This window comes from Nicotiana tabacum, chromosome 5 (assembly GCF_000715075.1).
Source record: "Nicotiana tabacum cultivar K326 chromosome 5, ASM71507v2, whole genome shotgun sequence".
NCBI classification, from domain to species: Eukaryota; Viridiplantae; Streptophyta; class Magnoliopsida; order Solanales; family Solanaceae; genus Nicotiana; species Nicotiana tabacum.
Genome location: NC_134084.1, coordinates 78507085 through 78526501, shown reverse-complemented (window position 1 = coordinate 78526501; position 19417 = coordinate 78507085). Strand labels below are relative to the sequence as shown.

General features: G+C 38.1%; 1 protein-coding gene across 1 annotated transcript in view; it reads left to right on the top strand.

The window, feature by feature from the left end:
• LOC107809486 (lon protease homolog 1, mitochondrial) overlaps positions 1-18097 on the top strand; it is a 30753-nt gene extending 12656 nt beyond the window's left edge. Inside the window, exons 7-21 of the mRNA XM_075253708.1 lie at positions 2078-2176; positions 2824-2889; positions 2976-3062; positions 3243-3282; positions 4300-4471; positions 4995-5119; positions 5920-6050; positions 6142-6246; positions 6480-6593; positions 12933-13100; positions 15116-15217; positions 15388-15630; positions 16375-16893; positions 17156-17556; positions 17679-18097. Of these exons, the coding sequence (XP_075109809.1) occupies positions 2078-2176; positions 2824-2889; positions 2976-3062; positions 3243-3282; positions 4300-4471; positions 4995-5119; positions 5920-6050; positions 6142-6246; positions 6480-6593; positions 12933-13100; positions 15116-15217; positions 15388-15630; positions 16375-16893; positions 17156-17317 (2133 nt within the window). The 3' untranslated portion in view covers positions 17318-17556; positions 17679-18097. The remainder of the gene's footprint in view (positions 1-2077; positions 2177-2823; positions 2890-2975; positions 3063-3242; positions 3283-4299; positions 4472-4994; positions 5120-5919; positions 6051-6141; positions 6247-6479; positions 6594-12932; positions 13101-15115; positions 15218-15387; positions 15631-16374; positions 16894-17155; positions 17557-17678) is intronic.
• Positions 18098-19417: the final 1320 nt, after the last annotated feature.

The window sequence follows — 19417 nt, the reverse complement described above, 5'->3', positions numbered from 1 at the left end:
AATCAATAAGAGACTTAGTGAAAATATCTGCTAGTTGATCATTCGACTTTACAAACTTTGTAACAATATCTCCTGAAAGTATTTTTTCTCTGATAAAGTGGCAGTCGATCTCAATGTGTTTAGTCCTCTCATGGAACACCGGATTTGACGCAATATGAAGAGCAACTTGGTTATCACACATTAGTTCCATCCTGCTGATTTCTCCGAACTTTAACTCCTTGAGCAAATGCTTGACCCAAACTAACTCACACGTTGCCATAGCCATGGCCCGATATTCGGCTTCGGCGCTAGATCGAGCAACTACATTCTGTTTCTTGCTCTTCCACGAGACCAAATTACCTCCTACTAGAACGCAATATCCAGATGTAGATCGTCTATCAAAAGGCAATCCTGCCCAATCAGCATCAGTGTACCTAACAATCTGCTCGTGGCCTCGATCTTCGAATAGTAATCCTTTGCCTAGAGCTAACTTTATATACCGAAGAATACGAACAACTGTATCCCAGTGACTATCACAGGGAAAATCCATAAACTGACTTACAACACTCACCGGAAAAGAAATGTCAGGTCTAGTCACTGTGAGGTAATTCAATTTTCCAACCAACCTCCTATATCTCGTAGGGTCTCTAAGAGGCTCCCCCTGTCCAGACATAAGCTTAGCATTCGAATCCATATGAGAGTCAATAGGTCTGCAACCCATCATTCCAGTCTCCTCAAGAATGTCTAAGGCATACTTCCGCTGTGAAATAACAATACCTGAGCTAGACTGAGCAACCTCAAGAATGTCTAAGGCATACTTCCGTTGTGAAATAACAATACCTGAGCTAGACTGAGCAACCTCAATACCTAGAAAATACTTCAGACTGCCCAGATCCTTAGTTTGGAAGTGCTCAAAGAGATGTTTCTTCAGATTAGTAATACCATCCTGATCGTTGCCAGTAATAACAATATTATCAACATAAACCACCAGATAAATACATAGATTCGGAGCAGAATGCCGATAAAACACAGAGTGATCAGCCTCATTACGAGTCATGCCGAACTCCTGAATAATTGTGCTGAACTTACCAAACCAGGCTCGAGAAGACTGTTTCAAACCATATAGTGACCTGCGCAATCTGCATACACAACCACTAAACTCCCCCTGAGCAACAAAACCAGGTGGTTGCTCCTTATAAACTTCCTCGACAAGATCACCGTGGAGAAAAACATTCTTAATGTCTAACTGATAAAGAGGCCAATGACGTACAACAGCCATGGACAAAAAAAGACGAAGAGATGCTACTTTAGCCACAGGAGAGAAAGTATCACTATAATCAAGCCCAAAAATCTGAGTATATCCTTTTGCAACAAGACGAGCCTTAAGCCGATCAACCTGGCCATCCAGACCGACTTTGACTGCATAAACCCAACGACAACCAACAGTAGACTTACCTGCAGGAAGAAGAACAAGCTCCCAAGTGCCACTCGCATGTAAAACAGACATCTCGTCAATCATAGCCTGTCGCCATCCAGGATGAGATAGTGCCTCACTTGTAGACTTAGGAATAGAAACAGTGGACAAAGAAGATATAAAAGCATAATGAGGTGACGATAGACGATGATAACTTAGACCAACATAGTGGGGATTAGGATTAAGTGTGGACCGTACACCTTTGCGGAGTGCAATTGGTTGACTAAGAGGAGACAAGTCCGCAGTAGGTGCAGAACCTGATGCAGGACGTGAATCACCTGGGTGATGCTGGATGTGGGACAAGACTACATTATGTACATATCTAACAACTAGATATTATAGAATCCTTGTAAGAAGAACAAGGATTATTTTTGGTTTTGCTCTTTTGAATTGTGATATGTTGGTTCCCAGCACAGCCTTAGTGCTGGAGATATATAATAGCACTGTTTTCCTTCCTCAAGAAAAAAAAATGTTTAAAAGTTCTTCATTGATCTTGCCTATATAATGACTCAACTAATAGATCTTTGTCTTCTTGATATAGATCGATATATCTGTGCGTCTTTATTTATTGCATGCGCATAACTGTCTGTCATCATTCAACATTCTAACTTTTTGAAGCTGCAGCATATTGGTGATTTCAATTATGCAAGGTTAGCAGATTTTGGAGCAGCAATATCTGGAGCCAACAAGCTACAATGCCAGCAAGTGCTTGAAGAGCTAGATGTAAGTTTGTGGTTCAAGAAGTTAGATACATAATATTTCTGTATGTGTGCTTTTTTCAATACCAACCCCAAAGAGAGAGGTCTACAAGTATTGTGAGTTCTAACCACTCTGGAAGAGAGCGAGGTTTTATTACTAGGAGGTAGATCTAAGAATTTTTCCTTGCCATTTGCTTCCTATTGTAACTACATAAAAATATATGTTTGGTCAGTGCGCCCCTGCTCTGAAAAGGATAATGGTTGAAAGTTAAAGAAAAAAGGAGGATCAAAGCGTATAGCTTAGCAGTAAAGCTTCATTTCTTGCTGATGGGTAAAATCGCTTCTCATTGGTACTCTTTGCTCGAAAAGTTAAGAACCTAAAAAAGTTATCAGTTTGTTCTTCATTTACTTCATAAAAAGAAATTGTCTCTTTGTTCAAGTGGAGCTACTTATTTTGGGAAATTAGAAAGGAAAAATATTCAGTTTAGAACAGCTAGCAATTTTTTGTATTTACTCATAAGAATCATAAACTCGCATTGCAATGGTTATTTCATGATTTTCTTCGAACTGAGCCTTTTGTCTGCTGAGAGATCAGAATACAGTGTGTGCATGAGATAAAATGAATGTTTCCCGCTTGTTGTTTCATAGCTAACGTCATAATACCTGCATCAGGTGCATAAGCGGCTACAGCTTACCCTGGAGCTAGTGAAGAAAGAAATGGAGATTAGTAAGATTCAGGTAAATGCACGTCAAGACGCATACCAGAACTTTGAATAGTTGTTATGCATGCATTTAGCATTTTACGTCGTCTTTGTTTTCTGCAGGAATCAATAGCAAGAGCAATTGAAGAAAAAATAAGCGGAGAGCAACGCCGTTATTTGTTGAATGAACAATTAAAGGCCATAAAGAAGGCATGTGGATTATGTGCAGCTTTTTTTGTGTTATCATCCTTAAACTTAGTACTTACATATGTTTATTCCTAGATAATATATATGTTAAGCTTCTGGTTCTTATGTTTGATTCACAGTTTAAACAAAGAGTTGATTTGAAAAAAAAGTACTTATGACGTGGTTTTGATTGGCTTAATGCAGGAACTAGGTTTGGAGACTGATGACAAGACAGCTCTTTCTGGTTAGTTGTCTCTTAATTATTATTGAAATGGATAATGTTCTTTTTGGATTTATTATGGCCAGACGTGTTTTCCCATCTGGCCAGTGAAACATCTTATGTTGTCCCTGGTAAAGTTCCATTTAGCAGTAGCATAGAAAAGGCCATTTGCAATATGTTTTGCCCTTTCTGTTGTAAAAGTTTTATGGTGGCTGATTGATCTCCTGTTTACCATTGAAAATCTTCACTAGAAGCATGAATAGCATTCAAGCGATAATTGGCTTTACATATAGGAAATTGAAGGTTGAATTTTCTTTGTACACAGTCCAACCAACTTTATTGACATGCTTTCTAAAACTATTTGAGACATTCCAAACTTTTGACAGATTAGAATACATTGTACCTATAGGGGGCTGTTTTGTGTTTTCACGAAAGCACTTAATAAGACAATACTGGAATCCTTCAACTTCAATTCCGAAAGGTTACTGTCTACCATATTTGGTAATGTGGCACAAATTCAACATGGATTTACTGGAAGGCCACATTTTCCGTTTTAGCACTGCATTGTTGTTTATTCATGTTATGGACTGCTCATGATTCAGATTATCTTCCTCCTCCAATGTCTTCTTTTTCTCATGAATTCTGTCCTGTTTCCCTTCAGTGCACTTCCTAATTAGAAGCCTACTTGCTTTTTCTGTTATGTGCTCTTTCTTCTCTCCTTTGCTCCTGTTGAGGAGTGTGATGCTTAAGAAGGTGCTTCTTCCAGGTTTTGGTGATAATAGACGTTACTGCAAACCCTAAAATGCGGTTCTCATTATTTTTTCTCTATAATTTTCACAAAGATAAAGTTGAGCTCCGCATTGTAGCATTGTTTTGGTAGACCTGGTTTTGGTGTTGAAATTGAGAGAAGAAACTGCCTAATGATTAGGTTCGCTTTAAGGGCTTGGATTTTTCTGGTCAATACTAAGGGAAACCTGCAGTTTTTTGTTCCCTTTTTAATTACATCTAATGGTGTGACACTATATTTGTTTATTACTGCAGCAAAGTTCAGGGAAAGATTGGAGCCTAATAAAGAAAAAATACCAGTACATGTTATGCAAGTTATTGAAGAAGAACTGACAAAACTGCAACTGTTGGAAGCTAGTTCCAGTGAATTTAACGTGACACGTAATTATCTTGATTGGTTGACTGCCTTGCCATGGGGTAGTTACAGGTTTGTTGTCTATCTATTCTACCTTACATTGTCTTGGGTTCAATCCAACTGATGTTAACCTTATCCTTGGTTAGCTGTACTAGAGGAATCTGTTTGTTAGAAGCTGGCTAAACAGTTATGAGAAATAAAATTGTTATTGTCTGAAATTTGCTAGGCTTCCAAGTTAACCTTACTGCCTAGTGATGTGACTTGCCTAAATTTCTATCGAGTAATATCCATTTGTCTTTAACTTTTCTTTCTCCTCCTGTTCCTTATTTTGGGTTCTTACATGTCATGCTTCTGGCTTTGAGGATGCTTCCTTGACATCCCAATGTATCAGTTTAGACCAGGATCTCATGAGAGCAGCAAAACTAGGATTGTACTTATGATGAGCTCCTTATGTAGGTTAAGATGGGGGCTTGATTTGTCATAGTTCGTGTTGTTTGCTGCTGATGGTGGTGGTGTTGGCTTTATAGTTTTGATCTCTGCCTGGGTGTATTGCATTGGTTCCTGAACTTTTCTTCTTTTATGATCCAAAATGCAGTGATGAAAACTTTGATGTACTACGGGCAGAACAAATTCTTGATGAAGACCACTATGGGTTAACCGATGTTAAGGAAAGGATCTTGGAATTTATAGCTGTGGGAAAACTCAGAGGAACCTCACAAGGTTGGTAAATGCCTTATTTTTTAAAAATAATGACCCTCATTTTTAATAAAATCCTCAGTTTTATAAGGTTCAGCTATAATCATATTAAAAGAACGGAAAATGATCCAGCCATCTCCTTACCGTCCATTTTCATAACATTATAATATACCAATGGAAAATATATCCATAGAACATGGGATTTATGGTTCCCACATACTATATTGACATCAAATTGGAACGAGTAAATTGGAAGAAGTGAACATTTTAGGGCATTTGAGAAATATTTATTGGTCAAACTTAGGTAATACTTTTTGTGACAGTCGAGAGTTCCTCCAATGTTTTCTTGTGATTATCTGTGGAGTAAAGAAATATATCTTGAGCTTAATTTCTTCCCTTGAAAAGCAATTAATGTGAGTTAAATAGCTGCACCTTGGGCCATACTTTGTTGGTGTTCTTCTTAAATTCTGATATTGTGTTGTCCATGATTGGGCACTCGCTCTATGGTATTTTATTGATAACTTACTTTCACTGCCAGTTGTACTTGTATATCTTTGGGACATTTGAACTTGAGATGTAGTTGTTTGTTGAGGAAAATCTTTGAAAACTATGAAGTGTTGAGGAAAAAACAGACAAAGGGCAACTCTAGAAAAATGTGAATTGCACCATAGCTAGGACAATGTTAGATTCAAGTGATGATATTAATCGCAATTATACACTGGCACTGTCTTTCATATGTGCGGCTTTATCTGATTTATCTCAGTTTAATTTGTGAATCTGAGTCAGGAACTAAACAAACTCATTGCTTATTTTTGTTTGAACAGGGAAAATCATATGCCTCTCTGGCCCTCCTGGGGTGGGCAAAACCAGTATAGGTCGTTCAATTGCACGTGCATTGAACCGCAAATTTTACCGATTTTCTGTTGGAGGGCTGTCTGATGTTGCTGAAATAAAGGTAACAGAAATATCTAACCAGCTAAAACAGAGTTGTTTTGTTGTGCACATAATCTTGAACTTTCATGACTAACTTTGGGATACACTTCAAGGGACATCGACGAACTTATATTGGTGCCATGCCGGGGAAGATGGTGCAATGTTTAAAAAGTGTGGGAACCGCTAATCCTCTTGTTTTGATCGATGAAATTGACAAGGTATTTTATGGTTTGTGAGTTCATACTTCAATTATATGCTTTGACTATGAGTGAAGTGTAACTTCTTTTCCACTATTTAAATCTTGCTTTTCTGTGTATGACCACCGGAAGAATCTTGGGCATTAACATATTATGTTTTTGCTTGGATTTCTTCTGCAATCTAAATGTTTAAAGAATGTGTATAATTATCGATCAAATGTAATAATAGCTTTGTATTTTTTCTTCTATGGCAGTTGGGAAGAGGACATGCTGGTGATCCAGCAAGTGCTATGTTGGAGCTTCTTGATCCAGAACAGAATGCAAATTTCTTAGATCATTATCTTGATGTTCCTATTGATTTATCAAAGGTTAGTTGTTTCCTGGAGCACTTATCGAATTGTTGTGGCTGTTGATTGGCCCTTATGAAATGCCCTCTACCATCATTTGATGAGTGGGGACTAATGTGATATTAAAAATCTTGCAAATATCTAATATCATTTTGCTTTTTCACCTTTTAATTTCCCCTTCTTTTTCTTTACTGATTGATGTTTTCTTTCGTCTCTTACCTTAATTAAGTTTGGAAAAAGTTTCGTGACTGAACATGTTTCTTTTATTGTCCATAATGAAAGGTTATCTGGAAGTATTTTATTTCACGTCTGTGTTACCTTTGTCTCTGTCTTTATGACTGTAATAAGATTAGCGTAAGTAGAATGTTGTTCTCTTGATACTTGATGTGAGAAGGCACGGGAGAAAATATGATATATTGATATTGTGTGTCTAATGCAATACAAGATGAGCTTATTTATAGCTACTCTATACAAAGGGCATACTACACCTATTCCAATGTGGGGCAACTACATATCTATATCTAACACTCCCCCTCAAGCCGGAGCATACAAATCATATGTACCGAGCTTGTTACATATATAACCAATGCAAGGATCGGTGAAGGACTTGATGAAAATATCTGCAAGTTGATCATTCGACCTCACAAACTTCGTAGTAATATCTCCTGAAAGTATCTTCTCTCTTACGAAGTGACAATCAATCTCAATGTGTTTAGTTCTCTCATGAAACACCAGATTTGATGCAATATGAAGGGCATCTTGATTATCGCACACAAGTTCCACAAGTTCCATCTAACCGATTTCACCAAATTTCAACTCCTTGAGCAATTGTTTGGTCCAGACTAGTTCACATGTTACCATAGCCATTGCTCGATATTCTGCTTCTGCACTAGACCGAGCAACTACATTCTGTTTCTTGCTTTTCCAGGACACCAAATTTCCTCCTACTAAAACACAACATCCAGACGTAGAACGTCTATCAGAAGGTGATCCTGCCCAATCAGCATTTGAGTACCCAACGATCTGCTCATGACCTCGATCCTCAAACAGTAATCCTTTGCCTGGAGCCGATTCTATATACCGGATAATGCGGACGACTGCATCCCAATGACTATCATAGGGAGAATTTATAAACTGACTTACAACATTCACAGGATAAGAAATGTCGGGTCTAGTCACTGTGAAATAATTTTATTTACCAACCAACCGCCTATAGCTTGCAGGATCGCTAAGCGGCTCCCCCTGTCCTGGCAGAAGTTTAGAATTCGGATCCATTGGAGTATCAACAGGTCTGCAACCTATCATCCCTATCTTCTCAAGAATGTCTAAAGCATATTTCCTTTGAGAAATAACAATACCTGAGCTAGATTGAGCAACCTCAATACCTAGAAAGTACTTCAATCTGCCTAGATCCTTAGTTTGAAAATGCTGGAAGAGATGCTTCTTCAGATTAGTAATACCATCCTGATCATTGCGAGTAATAACAATATCATCAACATAGACTACCTGATAAATACATAGACTTGAAGCAGGGTGCCGATAAAATACAGAGTGATCAGCTTCACTACGAGTCATGCCAAACTCCTGGATAACCGTGCTGAACTTACCAAACCAGGCTCGAGGAGATTGCTTAAGACCATAAAGTGACCGACGCAAGCGACATACAAGGCCACGAGACTCCCCCTGAGCAACAAAACCAGGTGGTTGCTCCATATAAACCTTATCCTCAAGATCACCGTGAAAAAAGACATTCTTAATGTCCAGCTGATAGAGGGGCCAATGACGAACCGCAGCCATGGATAGAAAAAGGCGGACTGATGCCACTTTAGCCACAAGAGAGAAGGTATCACTGTAATCGAGCCCAAATATCTAAGTATATCCTTTGGCAACAAGATGGGCCTTAAGTCGATCAATCTGGCCATCGGGACCAACTTTGACCGCATAAACCCAACGACAGCCAACAGTAGATTTACCCGAAGGAAGAGGAACAAGCTCCCAAGTACCACTTGTATGTAAAACAGACATCTCATCACTCCTAGCCTGTCGCCATCCTGGATGAGATAGACTTAGAGATGGAAACCGAGGACAAAGAAGATATAAAAACATAATGGGGAGATGACAGACGATGATAACTCAAACCAACATAATGAGGATTAGGGTTAAGTGTGGTCCGTATACCTTTTCGAAGTGCAATCAGTGTCCTAGGAGCAGGGTCCGCAGTAGGAGCAGGGTTAGGTGCAGGACGAGAACCAGTTGGGCCTGATGTAGGGCGCAGACGACGATGATAAGTCAAGAGTGATGTTCCTGTGACTGGGGAACTAGGAGGAACAACACTAGACTCCTCAATGGTTAGTATGGGTGAAACCTCTGTGTTCGAAGGTGGAGGAGGAGCTATAGGAAACTCCTCAAAGGTCGGTATAGGTAAGACCTCAGATATATCATGGTGGTCAGCAGAAGCAAAGAAAGGTTTAGACTCAAAAAATGTGACGTCAGCTGACATAAGATACCTACGGAGATCAAGTGAATAACAACGATATCCCTTCTGAACACGAGAATAGCCAAGGAAGATACACTTGAGAGTACGAGGAGCTAACTTATCTTTCCTAGGGGCTAAGTTATGAACAAAATATGTGCTCCCAAAAACACGAGGTGGAAGAGGGTATAAGGCTGACTGGGGAAACAATACTGAAAGCGGAATCTGATCCTTGATGGGAGATGAAGGCATCCTATTAATCAAATAACAAGCTGTGAGAACTACATCGCCGCAAAAACACAACGGAACACGAGATTCAATTAGAAGTGTACGAGCAGTCTCAATAAGGTGCCTATTCTTTCTCTCTGCAACCCCATTTTGCTGAGGGGTATAAGGCAAGATGTCTGATGAATAATTCCATGAGAAGTCATAAATTGCTGAAACTGAGAAGATACATATTCTAAGGCATTATCACTACGAAAAATGCAAATAGAGACACTAAATTTATTTTTTATTTCAGCACAAAAATTCTAGAATATAGAGAATAACTCAGAACGATCTTTCATTAAGAAAAGCCAAGTACATCTTGAGTAATCATCAATGAAACTAACAAAATAACGAAATCCCAAGGTTGAACTGACTCTACTAGGACCCCATATATCAGAATGAACCAAGGAGAAAACAGACTCTACATGACTCTCAACACTACGCGGAAAGGAAGCTCAGGTATGTTTCCCAAGCTGACACGACTTACAATCTAATGTAGACTGTGAAGTTTGGATAAACTTGGGTGTCCTAAAAGAGGCACCATCTTCTGAAGTTTGGATAAACTTGGGTGTCCTAAACGACAGTGGATTAGGTCCGGAGGATCAGTAACTAGACATGTTGTGGAAGGACTGAGTGAATTAAGGTAGTAAAGGCCTTCTGATTCACGTCCTGTACCAATTGTCTGTCCCGTACTGCGGTCCTGCATAATAAAAGAATCATTAATAAATATATACCACAATGGAGGGCACAAGTCAAACGACTAACAGATGCACGACTAAAAGGACAACCAAGGACATAAAGAACGGAATCTAGGGTGATAGAAGACAATGGGTTAGCTTGTCCAACTCCTTGTGCCTTAGTTTGACATCCATTGGCTAAAGTAACAGTGGGAAGAGACTGTGAATATACAATATTCGACAAAAGTGATTTATTACCAGAGATGTGATCAGAAGCGCCTGAGTCCATGACCCATGGTCCAAGAGTACTAGACTGGGAAACACAAGCAAAAGAATTACCAACAACTGGAGTATCAGTCTGGGCAATTGAGGCTACTTGTGGAGATGTCTGCTTACTTGCTCGATACTGAAGGAGCTCATTATATTCTTCTTTAGATACAGAAAAACCTTGGTTACATGTAGTCTCAGTCTGAGCAACGTAAGATTTTTGGGTGGACGACCATGTAAGGAATAGCACATTTCACGAGTGTATCCAAGTTTGTGACAATAAGAACACTTGGGTCTAGATCTCCCAAAACGACCTCGTCCTCCTCTGTTCTTCATAGTTTGAGACGCCCGAACATCCACCGTCTGCGATGTGAGAGAGGAATCAAGTATTTGTGATGAGATCACTAGGTGACTTGGTGGTGCGGCAAGGCGGAGTAATCGAGAGAATAATTCATCAACTGTGGGAACAGTCGGACTAGCCAAAATCTGGTCTCGCACTGAATCAAGATCATTAGGAAGTCTAGCGAGTGTAAGAACTAGAACATCTTTTGTCGCTGCTCTTGTTGTTTTGCCACACTAGCAGAAACTGGCATTAATGTCTCAAATTCCTCCATGATTGCTTGTACTTGACCCAATTAAGTAGACATATCTAATTCTTGCTTCTTTAAGTTTGTCATCCGTGATATCACATTATAGAAGCGAGATATGTCATTAGTGTATAAGGTACGAGCCTTTGCCCAAACCAAATAACATGTCTGGAATGGACGAAACAAAGGCATCAACTTGGAATCAATAGAACGGCACAAGATGCTACATAATTGAGCATCAATCTTTGCCCAAAGCGCTATCGCCTTTTCATCTCCTTCGCTAGACTGTTTAATTAGATGATCTTGAACACCTTCACCTTTACACCACAACTCGACAGATGAAGCCCAAGCTAAGTAGTTTGAACCTCACATTAAAGGTTTTGAAGTAATCATAACACTAGAGCTTCCAGAACTCATGTTTTTAGACCCAAAAGCATCAATTCCCATAGACATCGTTGCAAATTATTACCAAATTATAGAAATAATCAAATTTAATCCACTAAAACAGAGTAAGGAACAGTGAAACAGAATAAGGAAATACTGTAGCTATCGGAATATTACTGTAGCAGTCGGAATAGTACTGTAGCTGCCGGGAAAATTCAAAGTGGTCGGAATGAAATAAAAACAGTAGGGGTAGGATCGGAATTACCAGATGACCCAACTGTTCTGAAGAAACGTTTTCAAAAAATTGCCGGAAGTCCACTTTTGAAATCACTATGCATGCTGGAAAAAATATATAAGTTGTCTGGAATTTGGTGTAACCTGGATGGGTAGGCTCGGAATTGCAAGGGGAATAATTTGTCCTGAAGAGTCGTCGCCAAAAAATGGCTGGAAGGTGGCCCACGCGACGTCGGAACTTCGCCGGAAAATTTTCTTCCGGTAGCAAGTGACGGCGCGTGGAGGGTATTCTGACGGAGATTTTTTTATGGGTTGGTTGCCAGAGCCCGATCTACTTCGTGGTGGTGTTGGTTTTTTTGCACAACACTGACGAAGTGGCTTTTTTTTTACTTGCGGCAGACCTGCCGGAAAAGGCTTCCGGTCAACTGATTTTCCTTCCCGGAGTCGCTGGAATTTATGCACAACGATAAATCTCTCACGATTGCTTTGATACCATGTGAGAAGACACGGGAGAAAATATGATATATTGATATTGTGTGTCTAATGCAATACAAGATGGGCTTATTTATAGCTACTCTATACAAAGGCATACTACACCTATTCCAATGTGGGACAACTACATTTCTATATCTAACACTTGAGAAAAACTAGGTTTCATTGGCATTGGTTTTGGTGATCATTCAATAGGAAAAAGGTTGATGCATTGAGATTTCCTACTGTCTGTTCATATTATCTTTGATGGCTTTACTGATGAGGGATATGGTTTTATTCCTCTTGAAGTTGCCGATAATTGGAGCGATAGACTTTGAGTGTTGAGCGTTAGTTTGCCTATTGATTAAAGAATTTGGCCCATAAATCAAATATGACGACTTTACAATTATGCGATAGACTTTGAGTGTTGAGCGTTAGTTTACCTATTGATTAAAGAATTTGGCCCATAATTCAAATATGACGACTTTGCAGTTACCGGTACTATTTCATTTTATTATATCAAACATCAGCAAATCAACAACATGGCTAGAGAGAGAAGGATGATGGGTATATTCGCATACAATTTCATTTGTTTTGTCCTTTAATGTGATAATTTACTGTGTGTTACTATGTCTTTTTCATAATGGTAAATATTTGTGTTATATTTCCAAAGGGCTCTGTCGAAAGAAGATGGCATCTTTCGATTATTTTAGTAGCATTTTGGGTCTGGCTTGGTTATGGGGAGGGAGGCTATATCAAAACCTTGTTATGGATGTTGAGTTATATATGAACCTGAAGAAATTATAAAATCCAACCTCTAGGTTTTAATGTACTTCCAAAATTTGAAAAAAAGGAGCTTTGACACCTTCAGTGTTTTCTATCCTCTTTGCTTAATACAATTACCTATTCCACTGTACTTTATATGAGAATGACATCTGCACATTATCCATTTTTTGAGTGCATAATTTGAGGTAGATCATTTTCCTTTTTGCGGCTGTAGGTTTTGTTTGTCTGCACAGCCAATGTTGTAGAAATGATACCTAATCCTCTTTTGGATAGAATGGAAGTAATTTCAATTGCTGGTTACATTACGGATGAGAAAGTGCACATAGCCAGGGATTATTTGGAGAAAGCTACTCGTGAAACATGTGGGATCAAGCCCGAGCAGGTATGTCTTATAGAAACGTCTCTAGTTGCATCTCTTTCATCATCTCCTGTGCATATTCATTATCGGGTGAATAGTTTTGTATTTTTTCCGCTCCCAATTTTTGACATTTCAGAAGCAGACATTGGTCTGTTGGGAAAATGTTTGAAACATGATTGGGCAAGAATGTAACTTCTTAAAGTAAAATGTGAAAAGCTTTATTCAGTTAGAAGTTTATGGAATAAAACATATGATTGGAAAGTTCAGGGGATCAAGCTCTTTACACCCTTCCATATGGAACATGGCTAAAGGAAAAAAATCGCACGGATATAGTAAATCCCATTATAGGTTTTTGGCCATATGCTTTAATATTTCCTAGGAAATATACTGTTTGATGTATTGATATCATTTTCATCTTAAGCCTCTACATTTGGAATATACTTACCTCCAAAGCTAATGGATTATAAAGTTTAATACAAACTCTTCCATCACTATACTTTTCAAGAAGTATTTAAGTGGTTCACATAAACAACTGAATGAGTCCACATTGCTGTATACATCCTCTCAAGTGCTGCTTTCTCTTGAGGAATGTTTGCTTGACCGAGCCAAACTGTGACTGCCTTTGCTAGCCAATGTGCTCGTGCATCATTAACACAACCACTGTGCCACACTTTACTGGGAATATAAACGCAATTGAAGGTGGATCTGTCGTGGTAGTCGCCAATCTCTATTGGTAGATGGAGGTATAATGAGTTTCTTACTGGTAGGGATACATGTGCCTGGTGGGCTGGGGTTGCTGGATGGTATTGTCTAACAGATTTGAGTGTGGCATGGACTAAAGCAGGATGGATGTTTAAAATATGCCAAGTGTTTTGTTTTTTTTGTTGTTGACTTCAATTTGACCATCGTGTAAAAGAAAAACTAGACTAGTACACAGTAGTGAATGTTTTATTACTGTACAAGGAATCATCATACAATGCCAAGATTGGTGGTGATGACTCCAAAAAACACTTGATAATGTCTATTGAGGGAGCTTAAGTTATAAGATGACTGCAGTAAATATGTTCTCCCACAGCCTTAAAGATGAGATCAATGGAATTCGGTGGATCTTATATTTTGCTCTCTAATGTGATCTTCAGTTGAGTTACATGCCATATGGATGTCTGGTGAAGAAAAGGGAGCTGCATACTTACTGATTAAGGGCATCAAAATGACACATTTGACCTCATCTATATCTGCGGTGTCATTTACTGTGCCTACCCCCCCCCCCCCACAAAAAAAAAAAAAAAATCCACCCTAAATATGGGCGTCAGAAGTTAATAAGTTGATATGTGGGAGGGCTGATGGCTACTTTGGTTTGTTTTGGCCCTCCAGAGCGGATAGGAGCAGTTCTAATTTTTTCAGTATCTTGAGGCTGTTGGTACTTTTGATGACATAGTAGTGGCTTTATGCTTATCTAATGGCAAACATATGACAGGACTAGGGTAGAGCTTTGGGTACCATTTCTCGGGAAATGCTAGCTCCCTAATGCTCCTGTAAAATTACTCGAGTTGATATGTAATCTAGTTGAAAAGATGCAACATTTGAGTCCATGTATATGTCATCTCTTTGTCTCTCAGGCTTTTAACATGCTGAGGCTGTTTCTCAGATGCAGAGATGTGATATCAAGCTGGACATGCTAGACCGCTTAGGATTTTAATGTTTTTAAGCCAGCAGTGTCCTTGTATTTTTACAGTATCAGCTTGATACTGTTTTTAATAAAATCTTCACCTTATCAAAAAAAAGATGTGATATCAAGCTGGAAAATTAAGTGTGCATGATTTATATTAGCAATTGATTGCAATTCAAAGCCTTGAATGGTTGATGTTTGGTTTAAATATTTTAACACGTGTAACTATCCTAGCAGTTAGTATATGTGGTTGTAGAAAGATTTTCAATTGATGCCTTGATGTTGTTTTTCAAAATATTTCACAAGTTACACTTGAAGTGTTTCTTGCAATAAGCTAATTTTATTTGGCTTCATGAATTCTTTATTTCAGGTTGAAGTGACCGATTCAGCTCTTCTTGCTTTAATAGAAAATTACTGCAGAGAAGCCGGTGTACGCAATCTGCAGAAGCAGATTGAAAAAATTTATCGCAAGGTTCTGTGACCTGTCCTCTTTTGTATAACACATCTAATGATGAAATTGTCCGAGTCTCGTGCCTAGTCAACTTTTGATGAAAACTGATGGTTATTTCATGAAATCCAACACGAACACTTTGAATCGTTTTCATGCTCTGATACTTTGCACATCCTGTTCTTGCTTTTCAGATAGCTCTAAAGCTTGTCAGAGAAGATGGAGAGATTGAGCCTCAGAATGCGGAGGTAGATGAGGTAAAAGCAGAATCTATCCATCTATCAGACGAAATCAAGTCTAAGGAAGAAATTCAAGCTGGAGCTGAGTCAGCAAACGGTAGCAATGATGATGAGGCCTCTGAAAATAATGCTGAAGCTGAAGCACAGGGAGCAGAGAATCAAACGCAGAAGTCTGCTAATGAAGATACTTGTTTACAGGTAAATGAAAAACATTAAAAAGCAAAAATATAGTGTTTAGTACTTCAGGTAATTCTTGCTATTTGTAATTATGTATGCTACAATGTATTTTAGTGCTTCTAAGTTTTATCTACGCGTAAAATAAAAATACAAGATGCAGTGTAATAGGTAGTTTTGTAGGCACAGAAGTGTCTTTTTACAACTTGTCTTACTGTCTCATGTTGGATTAAATATGGTTAACAAAACGTAAGAAATCACTTATCTGGCAATATCACACCAAACAAGCAGGGGAAGCACTTTCTTTTGAAATGTTAACTAAGAACAAGCAAGGGAAGCGCCTGGTATTCATTTTCTATGCTATGTCCCCCTTGTATCTTAAAAAGTATCTATGCATGATTTGCATTTATATCATACACTGTAATCAGTTAATCAAATTCTTTGGGATGGAGGGGTTTCTTTAGTCTGGCTAATTAGACTTGATAGTCAAATTCGTTTTAAGAAGTTGTGCCAAATGTTAACTCACTTGTTATAATCTAGCGCGCGCACATACATTTTGATATGTTTGATGTTATTTCTACCCTCATATTGGTCTGTACTGAAAGAAAAATATATAGAATTCTACCAATTTAAATTGCTAATGAATAATGTCCTTGTATTTCCTTGGCGTTGCATGATTTTATGTTTACATATTTATCTGCATTTAATATAATGACTATTGTGTCTTTGCAACTGAATTTTGGTTCTGAGTGGTTGTGGTCTTAACAGGATACTCAGGAAACTGAGAAAGCAACAGAAAGTGAAGCGAGTAAAACAGTAAATAAAGTGGTTGTTGACTCGCCAAACCTAGCTGATTATGTTGGCAAACCTGTTTTCCATGCGGAGCGCATATACGATCAGACACCAGTTGGAGTTGTGATGGGTCTTGCTTGGACTTCAATGGGTGGCTCAACACTCTATATAGAAACATCTCTGGTGGAGCAAGGAGAAGGGAAAGGGGCTCTCAATGTAACAGGACAACTAGGCGACGTTATGAAAGAAAGTGCCCAAATTGCCCATACGGTTGCCAGGACCATTTTGCTGGAAAAGGAGCCTGATAACCAATTCTTTGCAAATAGTAAGCTTCATCTTCATGTTCCTGCAGGTGCTACCCCCAAGGATGGCCCTAGTGCTGGTTGTACTATGATAACGTCCTTGTTGTCTCTTGCCATGAAAAAGCCTGTTAAAAAGGACCTGGCAATGACAGGGGAAGTCACACTAACTGGAAAAATTCTTCCTATTGGTGGGGTATGTTAACAATTCTTACACCTCCTTATAATCTCATGCAGCTTTTATGTCTGATCGTCTATCATGTTTTCTTTTTATTTTTTGTTGATTTTGCCTTTAATGTTCTTTATGCTTTAATTATTTCCTCTGTGTGTATGTGTTTACATGCATGTGCATGTAAGCATAATAAGAGTGGTCTTTTCTTTTTGACCCCACCAGTGTTGGGTTCCTTTTCTGAAGTGCCTTGATTTTACAAAAGCTTTACCTTTTGGTTCAATAATAGGTCAAGGAGAAAGCCATAGCAGCGAGAAGAAGTGATGTGAAAACTATAATATTCCCTTCAGCCAATCGCAGAGATTTTGACGAGCTTGCTCCTAATGTCAAGGAAGGCCTTGATGTACACTTTGTGGATGACTACAAGCAAATATTTGATTTGGCATTTTGATAGCCAGAGTACAGAATATTTAAGTTGTTTTGGTGACAAATTGTCCACCTGTAGGCCGAGTTCGCCATCTCATTCATTCTGGACCTTATGCCCGGAGATGTAGTTTTGTTTTGCTCCTTATTTCATATTTGCATGTGCACATCAATGTCGAACAAGCAGCCTTGATTTTTTCACCATTGTATCATATAATTCATAAATCTCAAGGACATATGGATTTTCCCTTTTGCCAAGAATGGAAGGTAAGATTTGACGGAAGGGAAGTCTCTTAAATTTGCTTTAGCTTCTATATAGTAGACTCCTCGGCCGTCACTGTTTCTTGGATATGGATTGATGACTTCTTGGCATCTTTATTTTCTTACAGGCAAAGAAAGACGAAAGAAGGGAAAAGGAAGGAAGAAACAGAGAAGACAAAGAGACCTTATTTCAGTTTCCATCAATGTATGACCAGGAAATGTTTACTGTCTAATCAGCAAGCAGGGTGCAAGCATAGCTAGTATTGGTGTGTGTGGACTCTTTCTTAGTCACGGGCAGTTTTCGTCTTAGCCTATATTTTCAAAATACTAGCTTGCTGAGTGCAGTGTCGAGAATCAAATTCCCCTACAAAAGAAAGGTGGACATGTTGGTGCCTCCATTAACAAAATAAACAACTGTTGCACTCCTCTTAATAAAAAAAATCTTTAAAGCAGGTATCAATGGAACTGTTAAGAGTAGCCAAACCCCCAAAAATGTCTGAATTCTTGATTTGGCTAGGTACTAATTCAAAAATGTCTTTCCTTTCAATATAGGTGAAGAGAGAACCAGCTTTTGGTTAAGATGCTCTAACTTGCCCTTTTTTGTTAGTCTTTGTCAAGAGAGATAACAACTTTGTAACTCTTGATTAATGGGGGTCCCTTTTCTTTAAAATGTACTACTCCCTCCGTTTCAATTTGATGAGGTATTTTCCTTTTTAGTCTGTTCCAAAATAAATGACACATTTCTAAATTTGGAAATAATTCAACTTTAAACCCTTTATTTTATTCATTTTACCTTTAATGAAAAGCTTTTATAATCACACAAATATCATGGCCCCACAAAGCTTTTAAGATCACAAGTTTTAAAAGTTTTTTTTTCTTCTTCTTAAATTACGTACCGAATCAAACTATCTCATCTAAATTGAAACGGAGGGAGTATTTGTTTGCATTAGATCTTCGAAGCCTGTTGTCTTACGGAATGCAACTTACGAAATCCGTCATCATGTAGTCCAAACTATGTTCCGTGATCCTGCAAAATTTCCCACAGCAATGGCGGGGTGATAATTTAGAAGCTGAGGATCGTTATGTAATGGTCATTGAAGAACATCGAAGATATTTTGTTCCATCCAAGCATTTTAAACATGAAATAAAGGAAAAAGAATCAACTCTTGTCGATGCCGATGTTCGGTACAGACGGGACTCAAAATCTTTCATTCTCTTTAGCTAACTTCAACTGAAGCAAATACTGAAAAAATGTTGAACAAAATAAAAAGGCAAAATACCTTAAACCACTCCTAAACTTGGCTCAGATTATTAGTATCCTCTTCGAACTATGCCTGGTCTTAATTACCCCCCTAGATGCTGATGTGGCAAAAAGTGCGGTGTACTCACCTGCCACATGTATTTTTCTGTCTATCTGGCATTTTTTTGAAAAATAAAATATTTCTTTATCTTTTTAAGAATATTACTTTTTAGATAGTTTTTTTCGAATACAATTTATAATAAAACTTGGATAGAACTACATTATTTAGGCTAAATATTTTTATTTGGCCAAAACTAATAAAGTTTTAGTTAATCTTTTTTTGAATTTGACCTGAAAATAAAGATTTATACAATTAAAATAGATAATCAAGGCATCTAAAAAGTTATAAAAAATATGTAGTTTGAAATTAATTATTTTGGCTATAATTTTTTGTATAGCTCTAAATTATGGTGCTCTATTTTTTATTTTTTATTTTTTATTTTTACAGATTTTACCTAAAAAGATAAAAATACACAGTTGAAATAAATAGTCATTGCATCAAAAGAAGAAATAAAAAGAGTGTATAATTGCAAGAAATTACAAGTGCAATTGTACACTCTTTTTATT